Genomic DNA, 21,172 nt, shown 5'->3' with positions numbered 1-21,172 from the left:
CGTGCCATCGGGGGCCCGGAGAGCGAATCGGCCGGCGCTCGTTGGTGAACCATAGAGATGACTGGTGACCAGACGGTCACAGTCATCTCTATGACCGTCGGAGGGCCGGGCGCGACGTTATGACGTCACGCCCGGTACCCGGAAGTAAACAAAGCCGCTGTCGGCATGTAAATCGGTGAAATTTTTTTCACTGATTTCATGCTTGTAAGCCTGGAGGAGAGATGTGAGGTCTTATTGACCCCGCATCTCTCCATAAAGAGGACCTGTCACACTGATTCCTATTACAAGGGATGTTTACATTCCTTGTAATAGGAATAAAAGTGATCAAAAAAAAAAAAAAAGTCAAAAAAAGTGTAAAAATAAAAAAATGAAGTAAAAAAATAAAATAAAATAATAAAAAAAATAAAATTATAACGCCCCTGTCTCGGTCGCTCGCGTGCAGAAGCGAGCGCACATGCAAGTCCCGCCCACATATGTAAACACCGTTCAAACCACATATGTGAGGTATCATCGCGTGCGTTGGAGCGTGTGCAACAATTCTAGCACTAGACCTCCTCTGTAACTCAAAAATAGTAACCTGTAAAAAAAATTAAAGCGTTGCCTATGGAGATTTTTAAGTACCGAAGTTTGGCGCCATTCCATGAGTGTGCGCAATTTTAAAGCGTGACATGTTAGGTATCTATTTACTCGGCGTAACATCGTCTTTCACATTATACAAAAAAATTGGGCTAACTTTACTGTTTTGTTATTTTTTAATTCATGAAACAGTTTTTTTCCCTAAAAAAAGGCGTTTGAAAAATTATTGCGCAAATACCATGCGAGAAAAAAAGTTGCAATGACCGCCATTTTATTCCCTAGGGTGTGTGCTAAAAAAAATATATAATGTTTGGGGGTTCTGATTAATTTTCTAGCAAAAAAATGTTGATTTTTACATAAAGGAGAAAAGTGCCAAAATAGGCCCGGTAACGAAGTGGTTAAAGGGTGAATGGGTTAAAAAATGGGCACATTTTAGATGTTACGGGGGTAAAGTCTACAAGCTTTTGGCAATGATTGGATTTGGGGCCCGAAAGGACAGGTCAGAGTCTAGGATGACACCTAGTACCCTGGCACGAGGCGAGGAATTGATGGTTGTATTATTCATTTTAATGGAAAGAAAGTCATGGAAGGGGGAACACGGGCGGGGGGAATTAGAGAGATTTTGTTTAACCACTTAAGGACCGAGCCTCTTTCTGAGATTTGGCATTTACAAGGTAAAAACTTTTTTTTTTGCTAGAAAATTACTTAAAACCCCCAAACATATAAAAAAAATTCTAACACCCTATATAATACAATGGAGATCATTTCACAGCGGTCTTACAAGCGCACTTTTTTGGAAAAAAAAATCACTTTAAATTAAAAAATAAAAACAGTAAAAGTTAGACCAATTTTTTTTATATCAAGAAAAATAATGTTACGCCGAGTAAATTGATACCCAACATGTCACGCTTCAAAATTGCGCCCGCTCGTGGAATGGCGACAAACTTTTACCCTTAAAAATCCCCATAGGCGATGTTAACATTTTTTTTTACAGGTTGCATGTTTTGCGTTAAAGAGAAGGTCTAGGGCTAGAATTATTGTTCTCACTGTAACGATCGCGGCGATACCTCAAAGGTGTGGTTTTGAACACTGTTTTCTGATGTTGGTGCTGCTCACGTATGCGTTCACTTCTGCATGCGAGCTCGGCGCATTTACACCCCCCCCCCTTTATTTAAAATGTTTACACTGTTCTTTAAAAAAATAAAAAATTATTCCTATTACGAGAAATGTAGACATCCCGTGTAATAGAAAAAAGCATGACAGGTCCTCTTAAATATGAGATTTGGGCGTTAAAAAGACTTCAGATCTCATATTTGCACTAAAAGGCAATAATACATTTAAAGTAATTAAAAAAAAAAATATTAAAATTTCCTTTTAAGAACCAAGGCGGAAGTGACATTTTAACGTTGCTTCCGCCCGGCAATCATATGGAGTTGGGTGGGGGCCATCTTCCCCTCACTCGTATCCGTTTCAGCCCAGGGACAGGATCCGACTGCCTCTGCCGCTGCCTTCCGGTAAGCGGTGGAGGGCACGGAGAGTGGCGGAAGACCCTCTCCCGCCAGCGATAAAAGTGATCTTGCGGCGAGACCACTTTTATCTTAACCACTTAAGGACCCCTTCACGCCGATATACGTCGGCAGAATGGCACGGCTGGGCACATCCACGTATGTGGCTCTTTAAGCCCAGCCGTGGGGTCGCGCACATGCACGCGACCCGGTCCGAAGCTCCGTGACCGCGGGACTCGCGGACCCGTTCGCCGCTGGAGTCCCGTGATCGGTCCCCGGAGCTGAAGAACGGGGAGAGGTGTGTGTAAACACGGCTTCCCCGTTCTTCACTGTGGCACCGTCATTGATCGTGTGATCCCTTTTATAGGGAAACGCAATCAATGACGTCACACCCCCTACAGTTAGAAACACAAATGAGGTCAAACTTAACCCCTTCAGCGCCCCCTTGTGGTTAACTCCCAAACTGCAATTGTCATTTTCACAGTAAACAATGCATTTTTTATGTATTTTTTTGCTGCGAAAAGGACAATGGTCCCAAAAATGTGTCAAAATTGTCCGAAGTGCCCGCCATAATGTCGGTCACAAAAAAATAAAAATAAATTCGCTGATCGCCGCCATTAGTAGTAAAAATAAAATAATTAATAAAAATGCAATAAAACTATCCCCTATTTTGTAAACACTATAAATTTTGTGCAAACCAATCGATAAACGCTTATTGCGATTTTTTTTTACCAAAAATATGTAGAAGAATACGTATCGGCCTAAACTTTATATATTTTTTGGGGATATTTATTATAGCAAAAAATATTGCATTTTTTTCAAAATTGTCGCTCTATTTTTGTTTATAGCGCAAAAAATAAAAACCGCAGAGGTGATCAAATACCACCAAAAGAAATCTCTATTTGTGGGGAAAAAAGGACATCAATTTTGTTTGGGAGCCACGTCGCACTACCGCGCAATTGTCAGTTAAAGCGACGCAGTGCCGAATCGCAAAAAGGGGCCAGGTCCTTTAGCTGCCTAAAGGTCCCGGTCTTAAGTGGTTAAAGTGTACCGCCCAAGTTTGAAGAGGATACAGAGGTTATGGTAGCTAGCTGCTACCATAACAACAGTATTCCTCTTCAAAATAGTGACGTACAACGACGGCGGGCGGTCCGGAAGTGGTGCGACATCCATGCCAATATGTCAGTTCTTAATGTGAGAGGAGACAGAAGAAGTGAGGCGAGGAGAAGCCAGATAGATTTGGATGTCATCGGCGTAGAGATGGTAAAGAAAGGCTGTTACATAGTGTGACATCTGCTGGGGCTGCGGACATCACAGCCAATCTTGGGATTTACAGATACATAGAACGTTAAGGAAAGGTTTTTGTTGACATGGTCTTGCAACAGGATTTCTCTTCCGTTCATGGATGGACACAGCATCCTTTGACAGTAAGGAAGCGGATATAACCCTACTGTCAAAGGATGCTGTGTCCGTCCATGAACTCAGAGAAATGGATTTTACGGTGAGTTCAAAAATCCTATTATCTTTACCACTGAGTTTTATCCCCAGGGCTGCTATGCCATGCTGGTAAAAGATCCCCTTTCTGTGAAGAACGGCTGTCCAGGACAATTACATTCACCAACCAAAGAATTCATTCTGCTGATGTCGGGAATGAAGTCAACAGTAACATAGCAAAAGGGGCTGCCACAAATTACCTTGTTCTTGCTGTTGAAGGCCAGGGCGCGCACCTTACAGTTGGAGGAGTTGTTAGTTTCTTTGGGGATATCTTTCAAAGCCTTGTGGTCAATATGTCCGTAGACCGGCACCCGAGAAAGGTTGTGTTGGATGTTACATTTATTCATCACCTCGTCGTTTATCTCCCACAAAGCCATCGAACCATCCCGGGACCCTGCAAGAGGAAAACATTTCACAGCGACAGGCTTGTGCTAGTATATATCATGGAGCATCACCTCTAGAGACCGCTTTATCAGTCAGATCACCGCTAGTTCTAGAATAGGAAACCCATTTCCAGCAAAGCTTTAAGTCAGGGGGTAGGCAACCTTTCAGAGGTTGAGATCTACCCAGACAACATGGAGGAAATCAAAAATTCCTGGGTAGGAAGGGAGGCGGGAACGCTCTTAACAAAACAAAAGCCCCCAATAAAAACACAGTATGGTGTCCTGTGACCCCCCCCCCCACCTTCACATAACCTCCCTGTGTAGTTTTCTATCCCCCACCCCTACAACAGTGTCCTGTGCCCCCTTCACATCACCCCCCCCCACTTAACGTAGTGTCCTTTTACCGCGCGCCCCACACACGCTTTCTCCGCTGTAGTGTCCTCTGCCTTCCCCCTATAACAGTGTACTCTGTCCTTTGTCACCCTTCACCTCAGCCCCCCCCCCCCAACTTTCCCTCTGTCCCCTTGACATCACATTCCCCCACTGTACTTCCTTATGCCCTCTGCCCCACCCCCACCTTCACATCACCCCTCCCTGTAGAGTCCTGTGCCCTCGCCAAACCAGTCATCTGTCCCCTACACACCCACTCAATGCAGTTTCATCTGAACCATGACCAGCCCCACCACAAAGTGTAGGTAGCAGTCTCCTACCTTAAACTGGTGTACACTGTGCAGCAGAGCAGAGAACTAGAGGTGTCACAGTACTGGATGAAGGGTAGGAGTTAACTTTTCTGTTTCAATATTTTTATTAAGGCATTTTCAATCTCCACACAACAAAAGGAACAAATAAAATCGTATAAGGAAGCCATATTATCAAAAGCAGTATAAAACATACACAGAACGTATCCTCGACTGTAATATATATGGTGGTAGTCTACGTATACAATGTAGAATTCTCAGTAGATTTCACCATTCGGCATACACAGTAGTATGCCAATCAATCAGAAGTCAGTTAACAAAACACATGTCAAGGCCAACGAAATTCAAGGCAGTAATTGAACAATCAAATGCGTGGAAAGGCAGAACAGTATTATCATCGATAAAAACGAATAAATTAAAACGAATTTCAGGGGCCCAACACCATTCCCAATATATAGAATATCAGGTTAGGTATTGGGACCGCGTGTCAAAGATACAGGTATTCCAAACCTATTACTATAAGTTAAGCAAGGAAAATAAACGTAGTAAAATCAAAAGAAGAAGGAAAAAAAAAAAACATAAATGGTATGAGGGGGAAAGTATCTCCGTGCCAGCCAATGAAACATCCGATATCTAGATCAGAAGAGACCTAGGATCATATGACAAATAGTTGATCCATGGATCCCAGACAGCTTTGAAGAAATCTAGTTTGTCATGAAGGATAGCAGTCATATGTTCGTTGAGCATGATCCAGGAGAGTTTGTTTTTAAGGTGGTCGAATGGGAGCATGGCCGACCTCCACGATTTTGCTATAACCATTCTAGCTGAAATAAATATAAATCTTATAAGGCATTTTTGAGGTCTAGAGGCGTTTTTCACATCACACCCCAGCAGCGATTGTTTCGGAGATTTAATTAAATTAATTTGAGTAAGAGTATATATAAAATTATAAACTCTGATCCAATAGCGCCTCACTCTGGGGCATTTCCACCATATGTGGTACATTGTTCCCTCAAGTCCACATCCACGGAAGCAAAGAGGTACAAAGGAAGCCAGTCTAAAGGGAACCATGTACCACCTCAAGAGTATTTTGTAATTTGCTTCAATTATTGAAGTGTTCATAAGCGAACGTGAAGCTCCCTGAGCCAATTTTAACCAGTCCAAAAGCTCAATACTTTCCTGGATATCCTCATCCCATTTTACCATATATTTCAATCTAACTGAAGAAGCTGTCAAAATAGAGTAAATATTTGAAATAAGACCTTGCATACTGTCGAATTTACGACATAAATATTCCATTTTTGACAGTGACGTTAAATTGGAATCACATGGCAAGGTTTCCAAAAAACGTTTTATTAGATCATAATTACATCTTTCAGAAATTGGAATATGAAAACGTTCCTCCAGGATATTATAACGTAGCATTCCACCAGTATCACAGACGTCCGCAATGCGTATCAGACCTTTATTTTTCCACCATTCAAAAAACGAAGTTACTTACTGGTAACGTTCTTTCCCGTAGTCTTTCAGGACAGCCACCTGAGAGACCTTGGCTCCTCCCCTCTGTTGGAAACACCGCGCCAGCCCATAAATTTCCTCCTCCCCTGCTGGTCCTCAGTTCTTTTAGAGCACCTCCAGTTGCTGGGGAGACACAAGAAAACATGATGCACATCGTTAACCATATCACAATTCCTGTAAGGAAATCTTATACATACCTTTGGGTGGGTTACCCGGCTGTCCTGAAAGACTACGGGAAAGAACGTTACCAGTAAGTAACTTCGTTTTTCCCCTAATCGTCTTTCAGGACAGCCACCTGAGAGGATAACCGAGCACTTACCCTAGGGCGGGACCACAGCTTGTAAGACCTTACGTCCAAAGGTCTGATCCTTAGCTGACCAAAGATCCACCCTATAGTGTCTTACGAAGGTGGCAAAACTGGACCATGTCGCCGCTTTACAGATCTGCTCCGGCGTTGCTCCAGCTCTCTCTGCCTGTGAGGCTGCCATAGACCTTGTGGAGTGCGCTTTGATACCCTCTGGGATCGGTATGCCTCCTAAACTGTAAGCTTTTTCAATGGCTTCTTTTAACCATCTAGCTATAGTGCGCCTGGTAGCTCTATGTCCTTGTCTAGCTCCAGAATGCAAAATAAATAAAGAGTCTGTTTTCCTTAAAGTTTTAGTCACTTCTAAATAATGCAAGACGCATCTCCTGACGTCTAAGCTATGGAATTTCACTTCCTGTTCTCTGGAAGGGTTCGGACAAAATGAAGGTAATATAATTTCTTGTTCTCTATGGAACCTTGAGATTACTTTAGGCAGGAATCCCGGATCCAATCTAAAAATTATACGATCTGCGAAGATCTGAAAAAAGGGGGGTCTGATCGATAGGGCCTCTAACTCACAGACCCGTCTTGCAGTGGTGATTGCCACCAAAAAGACTGCTTTTAGTGTCAGCGTCTTTAGATTGCAATCTTCCAAAGGCTCAAAAGGTTTGGCTGTCAAAGCTTGTAGTACCAAGGACAGGTCCCATTTCGGGAAGACCGAGGTTTGAATAGGTCTCTGTCGGCTCAAGGATCTGAAGAATCTGACTATCCATGGGTCAGATGCTAGCCTTTCCTCTAGGAACACTGACAGTGCGGATACTTGACCTTTTAGCGTACTAAGGCTTAGTCCTTTTTCTACTCCCTTTTGTAAAAACTCTAGGACGGCCACTGAACTCTGTGTATTAAAGGAGTTTTCTGTGCACCATTTGCCAAAGCACTTCCATACCTTTTCATACATTTTGCGTGTCTCTAACTTTCTACTTTTCAGTAGAGTCGCAATTAAGTGGTTTGAGAAAACCTTTTGCTTTCAGCAGTTGCTCCTCAGAAACCACGCGGCCAAGTTCCACTTTTCTACTTGGGGGCAGTATACTGGGCCTTGGGAGAGTAGATCCTCCTGGACTGGCAACAACCAGGGGGGTTCTATAGCTAGCTCTTTCAGTAAAGAGAACCATGGTCTCCTGGGCCAGTGAGGTGCTATGAGAATCAGGTTGGTGTTCTCTGCACGTAGTTTCCGTAACACTTGTGGAATTAATACGGGTGGAGGAAAGGCATAACATGTCCTGAAAGTCCACCTTTGTGCTAAAGCATCCACTCCTATTGCTCCGTCCTCTCTGTTTAGTGAGAAGAAGGTCTTGACCTTTTTGTTCTTCTTGGATGCGAATAAATCCACTTGAGGTGTTCCCCATTTTAGTGTGATCTGCCTGAACACTTCCTGATTTAGTTCCCAGTCGCTTTCCTTCAGCTGAGTTCTGCTGAGGAAATCCGCTACTGTGTTTAAATCCCCTTTTAGGTGGATTGCTGATAGCGAGAGAATATTCCTTTCTCCCCATGTCAGGATTTCTTTCGCTAATGCCCACAGGGTTCCGCTCCTTGTTCCACCCTGCTTGTTTACATAGGCAATAACTGAAGCATTGTCGGATCTTATTTGAACATGATGTCCCTTCAGTTGTCCCTGGAAGAATTGAAGTGCAAGCCCCACTGCCTTCAACTCTTTCCAATTGGAGGATCTCCTCCTCTCTTCCCCTTTCCAAATTCCTTGGGTTACTTGGGAGCCTAGATGTGCTCCCCATCCTATCCCACTTGCGTCCGTGGTAAGGATTTGGGAAATGGGAAGTGTCCACAGCCGACCTATGGTCAAATTTTCCACCGTCCTCCACCACCAAAGGGTTCTTTTTACCTGTGTCGGTATTCGAACCTGGGTGTCTAAGGACTCCTGCCTGTGGTCCCAAACCTCTAGAAGGAACATTTGCAGTGGTCGGAAATGTAAGGCTGCCCATTGAACAGCTGGGATTGCCGATGTTAGCAGCCCCAGTGTTGACATGATCTGTCTGATGGTACATGGTGAATTCACCTGAATTGCCTTTGTTTCTTTTCTATCTTCTCTTTGGGTAGAAAAAATCCTTTGCTGTACAGAGTCTATCACGTACCCCAAGTATGTTATCTGTTGTGTGGGCTTTAGATTTGATTTTTCCACATTTATTAACCACCCCAGATCCTTCAAAAAGATCTGTGTGGTCTCGAGGTTCGTTTGCAACCTCTCTGGGGTTTCTGCGAACAGCAGCAGATCGTCCAGATATGCAATGATGGAAATGCCTTGGACTCGCAAGGGTGCCAGGGCTTCCGCCAGAATCTTGGTGAAGATTCTGGGTGAAGAAGAGAGGCCGAAGGGTAAAGCCTGGAATTGTAAATGTAAGGTTCTGTTTCCCGTCTCTATCGCCAATCTCAGGAACTGTTGGTGGTCCCTGTGTATTGGAACGTGTAAGTAGGCGTCCTTTAGATCTAAGGAGACCAGGAAACAGTTTGGAGGTAGTAGGGCTTTCACTGAGTAAATTGAGTCCATTCTGAACCTCTTGTAGGTTATGGATAGGTTGAGGGGTTTTAGGTTTAAGATTGTTCTGACCTTCCCCGTGGGTTTTAGTACTCCAAAAATGTGGGAGTAGAACCCAAGTCCCCTTTCTTTTTTGGGGACCTCCACTACTACCTCTTGTTTCTTGAGATCCTCCAGGGCTCTCATTAACCCTTCGGCCTTTCTTCTGTCCTTCGGAAGTTTTGTTAAATAAAACTTTTTTGGGGGTGTTCTGGAGAATTCTAGATGATAACCTTCCTTTATGATCCTCAATATGAATCGATTGGAAGTCACCTTTTCCCACTGAGGGAGGAAGTCCCCCAGTCTTCCTCCCACTGTGAGCAATCTGTCATTTCTTATCATAGGCTTGTTCAGGAGCACGAAAAATAGCTCCTGGTTTGCCTTTCCCTCTCTGGGCCCAGGGTCTTTTCTGATTGTCTACCTTGGGTGTGAAGCGGGGACCCTTAGGTACCCAATTAAATTTGTTCTGTCTCTTTTTGGTCTGCTGTGGCTGACTCCAGGGTGCTTTGCGTTTCAGCGGAAACGCTTTTTTCTTGTCCGCTGTACGGTCCAGCACTTTTTCTAATCCCGGCCCAAAGAGCAGGTCCCCTGCGAATGGGATGCCGCATAATTTGGTTTTAGACGCGCAGTCCCCCTGCCACGTCTTTAACCATAAGGCCCTCCTGGTTGAGTTAGCTAATGCAGACGATCTAGCTGCCATCCGTACCAGTTCAGCTGAAGCGTCTGCAATATAAGCTATGCCTCTCAACAATGTGGGAAATGAGGCTAGGATTTGGTCTTTCGCCGTCTCCTCCTCAATGTGCTCCTGAATCTGGTTCAGCCAAAATTCCATGTTCCTGGCTACCACGGTGACTGCCATTGCTGGTTTTAAACTACCCAGCGTGGAGTCCCAGGACTTTTTTAGTAATGAATCCATTTTCTTATCCATTGGTTCGGATAGAATGCCCATGTCCTCAAAAGCTAGGTCTGTGTGCCTTGAAACTTGAGAAAAGGCAGCATCCAGCTTTGGCGTTTTATTCCAAACTGAGGATGGGTCATCCGAAAATGGAAATCGTCTTTTCAAAGCTTTGGAAAAGAATGGTTTCCTTTCTGGTTCCTGCCATTCTTTTTTAATTGCTTCGATCAAGACATCATGGACTGGGAAATTTTTACTTTCCTGGTCGCCTAAACCCTCATACATTTGGTCATGCAATGATAATGGTTTTTTTCTCTGTTTGAATACCCAGAGTGGCATAAATAGCTTCCAATAAGTGGTCTACATCCTCCAAGGAGAGCTTGTAGCGGGAGGGCTTCCTGGAATCACCTTCCCGAGCCTCCTCCTCTGATTCCTGTGAACCGGACACTGCGCTGTCAGGTTCCTCTTCTAGTTCCTCACTAGGAACTCTTGAAGGGCCTGCACTAGTGGAAGGTCTTACTCCCGGGACTAATGTTGTTGCCTGTACAGGAGGAGCTGACTGAAGCTGCGGGATCTGGAAGTTTTCAAAAAATGTTTTGAATGACCCAAAGGTATTAGAAAGTTCTTTCACTGATGATGCCAAATCACTTTGTTCCGCAGTGTGCTCCTGTACTAACTTATCAATACAGTCGCTACAAATAGCCTTTTTCCATGACTCCCTAAGTGTGACTTTACAGGATGGACATCTTTTCTTTGTACTGTGGGTATTCTTGTCTTTGTCAGTTTTCTGAAAGACACAAGCGAAAATATATACCCATGATTAGTACCGTAGCCTTCCCCCTGCTCACGGCAGGTGCGCAGTGTCTTCATATGGGCTTACCACGCTAGGGGCCCTATGAATCACCCTCTGACACTGAGGGGTTAACCCACCTCTCCCTCCCTATTACCCTGGGGGGTGTAGAGGGATGGTAGGCTATTTTTTAGGAGAGGGGAAATCCACCCTAGGTTCCCCTTACCTTGCTGTGGCTGGAGCTGGTCTCTGCTGGAGCAACATCTTTCCCCTCTGCTTCCGACATGTCTGTGTCACCAGCGCCGCGTGTGCTGTCTCTACAGCGTCTATGCAGCGTCTATGCAGCTCCCTCCAGCCATTGCCTGGCTCCGTTTTTGAGTTTCGCGCCCGGAACCGGAAGCCGCGAACCCGGAAGTACCCGCCCCCGTGCCTGAATGACGTCACCCGCCATCGGCTCCGAGCGGTCCTAGTACACAGCGTGGCTTGCACGTCTGGAATCCCCATTCCTCCGGCAGCCACACACGCTGGTCTAGGACGCTGACTGTACCTCCTCACACCGCACTCGGTGCATACAAAAACCGGAGCCCCCCCGACTTACACCTGCGCTCAGGGATGTGAGGGTGGCTGTCTTTCAGGTTAGTACCTGTTTCTTTTGTCCAGAGAGCCCCTGCTCCCTTTCAGGACCGTCTTGCCTGAGCCTCCCTTGGCTCTCCTGGCTTGTTCCTATGGTGTCTCCCCTCTGGAGGAAACACAAATAACTGAGGACCAGCAGGGGAGGAGGAAATTTATGGGCTGGCGCGGTGTTTCCAACAGAGGGGAGGAGCCAAGGTCTCTCAGGTGGCTGTCCTGAAAGACGATTAGGGGAAATTATTGTGAACAAGCCCCGGGGCAAACTTTCTGTTCCCAAAAATAGGCGCCATCGGGGAGTGAAGAGATCTAAATTTTTTATGTTCTGGACAATCTATCCCAGATATTAAGAGATAGCGATAAAGTTGGGCATAATATCGGCGGCCTATCACCAGGTGGCAACCAAAGCATGTGTGATAAAGACATACCTCTACATGCATGGCTTTCCAATTCCATCCAGATAGGACCGGGGCGTGAAGAGTGTGATCTAGGAGTTAACTTTTCAAATGAACAAGCTCTTGATTGGTTGCCAGGACCGCCCAGCTTCCTGGCAACCAATTCCCTCTTTGTTTTAAAGGAGTTGTAAAGGAAAATTTTTTTTTGCCGAAATGACTGTTTACAGGGTATAGAGACATAATAGTTAACCGATTCCTTTTAAAAATGATTAAAAATAGATAAAAATCAATCATATATTGTACCTGCAGTTTTTAGTTTCGTTTTTGCATGTTGTTTCCTGCTTCTGTGATGTACAGAGCCACAGAGCCAATACAGGGCAGTGATGGTTTGGAAAATGAAACTGATTGGTGCTGAGGGGTTTTAGACACACAGTAATCACACCTCCTTGATTAGTGACCACAGAGAGAAAGCTCCCAGTACTGTGGTTATCAGGAAACAACCAGGAAGTATGGAGATCAGAGGAGAATTACAGCAACTTGAGAGCAAAAACGAACAATGAGGACATGAAAACAGCACTGCATTTAGGTAAAGGAAGCTATTAAAATTTCCTTTACAAACCCTTTAAGTTAACAATTATGGCAGCTCTCACTCTCCATCCAGTACTGTGATATTTACCACTCTCCAGTGGTCCTGATCTGTCAGCTGCCCGTGGTCGACTGTAGATCGCAGGCTCCAGCACCAATTGTGTCCCCTGAACATTCACAGCACAAGTTGGCTGTTATCTCATGGACTTCCCTGGAAGCTTTACCATCACAGACTGGGACTGCCCTGCCACTGGAACATCTTCTGGACGCACTTACCTGCTACATGCCTGTTTCGTCCACCATCTTGTAAGTGTTTTTAACCCATTTAGGGGATATTAAAAGTTTTTTTACTTCTGCACTAAGAGGCGCCTTGTTTGTTTTTCTGTTTCCATTAGAGATTGCTTGTCTCCCTGAGTGCTGCCTAAAGTATGTGAAGATTTGCTACCCTCTCCAACACAGACTTTATCTGTCAGGATTCAAATGCTTGGAGCGCCCTGGATATACACATTTATCTGCATCAGGATCAATAGCTCGCCGACCCGGCTTTAAAGCAGAGGTTCACCGGTAAAATCCTGTTTTTACCCTTAGTCTGATGCTCATTTAGTCTAGGGGAATCGGCTAGTTGTTTTAAAATCCGAGCAGTACTTACCGTTGTAGAGGGCGATCTTCTCCGCCACTTCCGGGTATGGGTCTTCGGGACTGGGCGTTCCTTCTAGATTGACAGGCTTCCGACGGTCGCATCCATCGAGTCACGGTTTTCCGAAAGTAGCCGAACGTCGGTGCGCAGGCGCAGTATAGAGCCGCACCGACGTTCGGCTTCTTTCGTCTACTCGTGACGCGATGGATGCGACTGTCGGAAGCCTTTCGGAAGACTGTCAATCAAGAAGGAACGCCCGCTCCCGAAGACCCATACCCGGAAGTGGCGGAGAAAATCGCCCTCTACAACGGTAAGTAATGCTCGGATTTTAAAACAACTAGCCGATTCCCCTAGACTAAATGAGCATCAGACTAAGGGTAAAAGAGTAAAAAACAGCATTTATCGGTGAACTCCCGCTTTAAACAGAGTAAGGATAAAGAGGTAGAAACCCTTGCAGATTTGTATCATGGTATGTGTCTCTTAGTGTCCTAACTGCAGGGTGTCACTAGGGTAGGAAATGATGGAAATCTGGAAGGAGGTAGTTCTAAGCGAGTAGAAGGTAGTTGTAAGGGAGAGAGTATGGAACTCACCTGAAACTGCCAGGGTGTCACTAATCCATGCAATAGAGAAAATCCAGTCATTGTGACCCTCCTGATGAGAAATAAAATGAAAACCATTACAAGCGACCCAAATCTAGGAGGACACAGTGGTCAGACAGCTATATGGTCACTTGGATAACCAAGCTGCATTGAAGTAGTTGTATGGCTGCAGCCTCTTGATAACCAAGAAATCTCAGACATGAACTGATCTCTATGCAACAAGTGTATGGGTATCAAATTATCCAGCTTCAGTAAACATCAACTAAAATGAGGAATAAATCTTCTTGTTTTGGGGATGTCATGCAATGAGGCTAGGGGGGACTTTACTGTTCTTTTATGGTTCATGTTATCCTCTCTCACCATAAACTATGGCACTACCGTCTTGGGTGCCAAGCCTTACTCCATAGAAACCAGTTTCTATACAATCCACAGGACCAGCGTAGGGCACAAGTGGCTAGCATTTAAGGCCGTTCGTAAGTAGGAGTCGTTCGTAACTTGGGGATTGCCTGTACCACTATTTTATTCTCTAGGGCAGGGGTGTCAAACTCAATTTCATCATGGGCCTTATCAGCATTATGAGTGTTCTCAAAAGGGCCGGTTGTGTCGCATCCCCTGCCCTTACATTGGAGGTCTACATAGGCCATATATACAGAAGAACCACTGTTGTTGCATCTATTGGCCACTGGGGGCATCGAAACTCCCGTGCACAGTATAGTCTATAGAATGACGTTTTTAAAGCAGGAGTTCACCCATTTATTTAATTGTTGCCCTTTTCCCCTTAGATTCATGCTCGTTTTGTCTAGGGGAATCGGCTAGTTATTTTAAAATATGATCCGTACTTACCCGTTTTCGAGATGCATCCTCTCCGTCGCTTCCGGGTATGGGTCTTCGGGAGCGGGCGTTCCTTCTTGATTGACAGTCTTCCGAGAGGCTTCCGACGGTCGCATCCATCGCGTCACTAGTAGCCGAAAGAAGCCGAACGTCGGTGCGGCTCTATACTGCGCCTGCGCACCGACGTTCGGCTTCTTTCGGAAAATCGTGACGCGATGGATGCGACCGTCGGAAGCCTGTCGGAAGACTGTCAATCAAAATAGGAACGCCCAGTCCTGCAGCCCATACCCGGAAGCGACGGAGAAGATGCATCTCGTAAACCGTAAGTACTGCTCATATTTTAAAACAACTAGCCGATTCCCATAGACAAAACGAGCATTAATCTAAGGGGAAAAAAAAAGGATTTTTGTACTCACCGTAAAATCCATTTCTCTGAGTTCATAGACGGACACAGCCTTCATTGACCTTAGGGTTATGCTTCTTCCTACCAGGAGATTTAGGCAGAATTCTACAGCACTTAAGGTGTTAAAAACTTTCCTTCATGCCGCTCCTCCCAGGGGGCGTGGCTCCCCCAGGCATAACCCCCACTCTGCTCTAGCAGCTTCAGTTCGTAACAAGCAGTACAAACCAAGGAGGGGTGGGTGCTGTGTCCGTCTATGAACTCAGAGAAATGGATTTTACGGTGAGTACAAAAATCCTTTTTTCTCTTTCGTTCATAGACGGACACAGCCTTCATTGACCTTAGGGACGTCCCCAAGCAGTGTCAAAAAAATTCGAGGGGTGGGAAAATAACACAGCAAAAACAGGTTACACCCCAAACAAAACCGGAGTTACTCAACGGAGGAACTCCAACCGTAAACTGCCGCCTGTAACACCCTGCGGCCGAAGGAGGCATCAGAAGATGCACTCACATGCACCTTTAAGACTTAGAAAAAGTGTGGAACGACGACCAGGTCGCTGCCATACACCCCTGTAACACAGAGGCATGATGTCAGAAAGCCCAAGAGGCCCCGATCGCCCTGGTCGAATGCGCCGTAACCCAAAAGGGAGGCGCCTGCCCCTTCAGGGCATAGGCCTGAAGCACAATCCGTCGGATCCACCCCGGAAAAAGGTGGCCGACGAGACTACCAGGCCCCCTGGTAGAACCAGCCAGCGACACGAACAGTGAGACCGACTTCCGGAACGGAATCGTAGCAGATAAGTACATACGTAGGGCCCGAATCACATCCAGAGGATGTAAAAGTGGCCACCTCCCTCCATTTCGGCCAAGGACATAAGGATGGAAGAACAATGTCCACACCAACGTGAAAAGCCGAAACCACCTTGGGGAGAAAAGACGGCTGCGCCGCAGCACCACCTCATCCTTATGGATGACCAAGCAGGGAGCCATGCAAGACAAGGCCTCCAGTTCAGACAAACACTAGTCTGATCGAGGTAATTGCTACCAGAAAAAATCACAGTGGAAATGCCCACGACGAGCCACGGCCACGTGACAACGCAGACCTTCCTGGGCTAGAACCCAGAGTCAAATGCCTGAAGGGCAGGTACTCTAGCACTTGAGCTAAACCTGCTCCCGTCTCGTGACAGTCAACAAAAAACCTCCCGAATGTCCACAAAGGGAGCATCCAGAAGAACCAAAAGGACTAAATACAAGTCCCATGGGGGTAGTGGAGGGGCCATATGCCAGACCCCCAGAACAGACGTACGCACCAAGGAGTGAGACGCCAAGGCTCATTGAAAGTAACAGCCAGAGCAGAAAACTGATTCCCAACTGTACGTAAGGCGAGAGCCTGATCCACTCCCTGCTGTAAAAAACAGCAGAATCCTGGATACCACGTACGCACGTACGTACGTACGTACGTACGTACGCACGCACGCACGCACGTACGTACGTACTAGGGTGCCATTTCATCTCCTCACCAGAGATGCAGGCCCTCCACGTATGATGTAAATCCTACGTGAGGTAGACTACCGTGCCGGCAGCACGGTCGAGACCACCGAGCCCAATAGGCCTCGGGCCTTCAGCCCCAGGCTCTCAACAGCCACGTCGCTAAGCCAGTGGCTGTAAAAACAGGGTGGAAGATCGGACCCTGTAACAGAAGATCAACCCCCAGGGGAAAATGCTAGGGGGCGTCAGCCACCAGACGCACCAGGTCCGCGTACCAGGAGCGACGCGGCCAATCTGGGGCAATCCGAATTGATAAATACCCTCGGCTTCCACTCTGCGCAGCAGGCGAGGAAGAAGCTACCGAGGAGGGAAGGTGTAAAGCAGGCGATAGCGACCCCAAGGAGCCACCAACGCGCCTGACGCGTCAGCCCACGGGTCCCGTGACCTGGCCAAAAAACATGGCACCTTCCGGTTGAGGCGGGACACTAGAAGGACCACGCCTGGAGTGCCCCACTTTCGGCACATATACTGAAAAACCCCTACGGGTGGAGAGACCACTCTCCGTGGTCAAGCACAATCCGACTTAGGAGTCGGCTTGCCAATTCCGTACTCCCGGAATGTACACGGCCAATAGAGCCGGAACGGACCCTTCGGCCCACCAAAGTATGTGCGCGACCCTCGTCGCTGCAACAGAGCTCTGTGTGCCTCCCTGAAGGTCAACGTACGCCACAGCGTTGACGGACAGGGTCCCGAATGGTCGGCCCTGTAGATCCAGGGACCCCCAGGCAAGGCAAAGCTCGATTCAGAACAATGATTGGTAGGTGGGTCGCCACCTGAGTCCAGCACCCCAGGGCTGACTGGGTGCCCCAAAAACCCCTCCCACAACCGGAGAGGCTGGCATCCGTCGCGACCACTGTCCAGTGGCTTGGCCGAAACGACTTCCCGGCCCGAAGCACCGGAAAACATCAGCCACCACACCAGGGACTAGATGACTCATCCGAACCTGGTAATCCAGAGATGACGGAAGCTAGTCCCCACGTGACAACAGGTCCTCCAGTAGCACCCTGGCGTGGAATTGGGCATACGGAACCGCCTCGAAAGAGGCCACCGTCAGATCCAGAACCCTCAAGCAGAATCGCGGAGATGACCACCACTAGGTCGACAACTGCTGCCCAGCAGATTGCAGAGTCTTAAATTTTTCCGTTAGGAGAACAAAACTCCCGCCCCGGCGGAATCCAGGACTAGTCCCAGGAATTCCAGTCCCAGACGGGACCAACACTGACTTCTGGACAAAAACAGAAGCCAGCCAAACTTCCTGGAGAGTCTGACACGTGATAGACACGGCTCCACAAATGCAGAGTTCTCATAAGCTCGTAGGAGAATGTCGCCCAGACACCCCACGATAAACCCCCGCTGACACAGCCGGGCCAGTATCGGGACGAGCACCCCGGTAAAAACCTGTGGTGTCGACACCAAGTCGAGCGGGAGGGCCACAAAAAGAAAAAAAGTCCACCCTGACCGCAAAGCCCAGAATCTCTGGTGCTTAGAGCATATGGGAACATGCAGGTATGCGTTCATGACATCCAAGGACGCCAGAAAAAAATTCCCATCCTGAAATTTTGTACTTCACAAAAAAACAAACGAGGGCCCTGAGGCCCAGGATTGGACGGACCCCGTCCACCATGGGGATTACCAACAGATTGGAGTATTACCCCTGAGACCGTTCCATTGAGGGAACTGGCACCATCACTCCCCCGATCCGAAGATCCTGGACAGAACCAACCAGCGAACCGGAGGAAGCCAGAGGACGGAGGAAAAAATCTGTTAGGCAGCCAAGAGAGAAAATCTATCTTGCACCGCGAGAAAACCTCGCAAAGCCAACGGTCGGAAAGAAGAGGCCTCAACCGAGCCGCAAAATCACAAAGCCAGCCCACCACCCGACACGGGCGGGGGCAGACCTACATGCGGAAGCAATACCGTCCGCAGGCCCATAAGGCACGTGGTGCCAGGCGCGTCACAGCCCCGCAGCGGGGGCCTTAGCACCCTGCAGAATACCCCCCGTGCTGGGCGCACGAACTGCTCGGGAGAGGAGGGCCCTCGCCGACGGCGAGGCTCCTTGCCCTTCCTAGCAGAGGAAGCAGCGTACTCTTACCACCCGTGGCATCCCTAGGGGTGCCAACCCGGGAGGCCCAAAAAGCCGCCCACCCCTAAAGGGGTGAGTCCACCAAGGACCCTTTGAGGATCGGTCCGAAGACCAGCATGTAAGCCACACGAGGCGGCGCAAACACCCCCACACAGGCGGAGGCCCTGGAAAGCAAGGGAAGCGCATCCAGGACCGACTCACAGACGAACTACAGACCCCGAACCAAACGTTCAGCTAGGTCCTTACAGGGCTCAGCAGCATCTTGTGCCCCCAGCTCCTGCAGCAGGAGCTACAGCCCTCTAGTCAGAGTCTGTGACACCAGAGACCGAGTCAAGACCGGTCTCAGCGGGGTACCCACAGGCAGGAGCCCCTTCCACGGGCAACGTGGCGGCTTTGCTCCATCCGGACACTGTAGGGTCCACAGGAGGAGAGACCCACCTACTTACAAAGGGGTCGCAAAGCATTCAGGGACTGCAAAAAATAAATATATATATATATATATATATATATATATATATATATATATATATATATATATATATATATATATATACACACACTGCGGTGTAACATAAAAAGTCCAAATAAGGAACACAGTTGCAGTGCGCTGCGTTTTTTTGCGGAACCCAAAAGGGACCGGTACAACTGGTACCTCCGCCAAAACCACAAACCGTCTAGTTACTGAGCTATAAGCTCTAACCGCAGAAAATAAGAGCTCCAACAAATTCCTTGGTCGCGTGGGTTTCTATAGCCCGCATCCACTGACACCACAGAACCAGACGCAATAGCCGGGCATAGTATAATGTCAGCGGCATCCCCCGAAGCAGGCTCAGGGAGGGGGCGCTTTTTTACCCCCCAACCAGGCACTAGCTGCTTCAGAAATAACACTCCCTCAACAGAAGTGGCAGGGGGAGGGGCATCAAGGGTTAACTCAGGCCTTAGTGGGGAGGATAGTACCTAGTACAGGCTCCAGGGCATCCCACCACCGAGTTACCCAAACTGCTAAGCAGAGAACCACCCACGGTCACCTCCCGGCTGTTCTAGCTCTATTCTGAGCATGAGGGCCCCCAGGGAACTCACCACCCCGCCTGGTGCATCGCGCTGAGAGGAGCCTGATGATGTGCTGAGAAGCCGGCTGCGCTGCTGACAGTCCCCACGGAGAGATTCGCGGTCTCTCCGAGCGCTAAAACGGCCACACGAGGACAAACGAAAATTAAAGATGGCCGCCGTAATGCAAAAAACTGCCAAGGACCACAAGAAAATGGCCGCCGAGATATACAAGGCGCGACTACGGCAAAATGGCGGCCGTGGCGCACTTTTCAAAAAATTTTTTTTTTTTTTTTTTTTTTAAAACAGACAGCCAGCAGCCACAGCAGCATAGTAAAACAGCACACAAGTCCTGCAGAGAACACTACAGCCCCCTGCAGTGAACACACACAGCCCCAGCTAACACACAGGCCCCGGTGATAATAAAGAGACCCCAGAAAAAACCCCCCTCACAGCCGCTACCCAAAAGGGAAGGAAGGAGAGGAATAAGGGAGAGAGGAAAGCAGGGCGAACCCTCAGTCGACCTCCCCAGGGAAAATTCCAGCCAGACCACTTACCTGAGCAAGGGTCACTACTTACCTGTCCTGCGACTACCGGCTGGAGGTATCCCAGACAGAACCAACGTCCGCTAAACGGCATGGCTGTCGGCCAGACACACTGTGACAAGGCCATAAAGACCGGTCATATGTGTGCCCTAGAACCGAAGTTCCCCGGCCGCCCCTGGAGCAAAGGGGCCTGTCGTGGACGTCCCAAAGCTGAGCTGAGGGCCGGCACACGCTCGAAGGCCGAACCTGGGGGGACTACAAGGGTCGAGGACCCAGCCTGTCACCCAGTCGGCTGTTGATAGAAGAATCGCAGGATTCAAAAATGCAGGAACAAAATAATAAAAAGCGAGAAAAATTGCAAGAAAAACTCCAGAGTCCAGGACTCCAGAGAGAGCCTGACTCTCCTGACGGTTAGGCAGAAACAAACTGAAGCTGCTAGAGCAGAGTGGGGGTTATGCCTGGGGGAGCCACGCCCCCTGGGAGGAGCGGCATGAAGGAAAGTTTTTAACACCTTAAGTGCTGTAGAATTCTGCCTAAATCTCCTGGTAGGAAGAAGCATAACCCTAAGGTCAATGAAGGCTGTGTCCGTCTATGAACGAAAGAGAAAGTATATTGTACGGGTGAACCCCCGCTTTAACTACCTTTTATTTGTTTTTATTCATAATTGTGTAATTAAACTTATTGTAAGCATTATCATTGTATGTATCCGGTTTACACAGCTTTTGGTATCTGCCTGCAATGATGTGATAGGAACCCCCCTCCGTGTGTTTTTTCCCCATCGCCAGCTCAGATAAAAGCTCAGCTGACCTGGTCACATGGCAACCCATGACTAAGTCACGTGCCGAGTGACGCAACGCGTGGGGGAGAAGCCTAGTGACGCGATCGTCGGAGATCCATCCGAATGAGGAGATCACAACACTGAGGGGCAGTTTCAAAGCGGTCTTTTGAAGCTAGTCTTGATCTGGGGTTTTGTGAGTGAATCTGCAAACACTGCTTACATTGTTCCCCCTTGTACCCACAGTTTTGCACTATATTTTGTCTTTTTTCTCCTTGTATGAGCTGTGTTCCCTTGGATGAACAGAGAGTCAGTTTGCAGCATAACAATCACTGACAACATTCTCAGCA

The 21,172-nt window shown here is 47.6% G+C and overlaps 1 protein-coding gene across 1 annotated transcript in view; it reads right to left on the bottom strand.

Moving 5' to 3' along the window:
* The window catches only part of DCAF12 (DDB1 and CUL4 associated factor 12), a 46,247-nt gene that overhangs the window by 16,055 nt on the left and 9,020 nt on the right, over window positions 1–21,172 (bottom strand). The window contains exons 4-5 of the mRNA XM_040336037.1: window positions 13,585–13,645; window positions 3,776–3,969 (exon numbers count right to left, since the gene is read on the bottom strand). Coding sequence (XP_040191971.1) covers window positions 3,776–3,969; window positions 13,585–13,645 — 255 coding nt within the window. The remainder of the gene's footprint in view (window positions 1–3,775; window positions 3,970–13,584; window positions 13,646–21,172) is intronic.

The sequence above is a fragment of the Rana temporaria genome, chromosome 1 (assembly GCF_905171775.1).
Source record: "Rana temporaria chromosome 1, aRanTem1.1, whole genome shotgun sequence".
In the NCBI taxonomy this organism is placed as follows: Eukaryota; Metazoa; Chordata; class Amphibia; order Anura; family Ranidae; genus Rana; species Rana temporaria.
The sequence above is the reverse complement of the archived record's forward strand: the minus strand, read 5'-3'. Positions and strand labels throughout refer to the sequence as shown.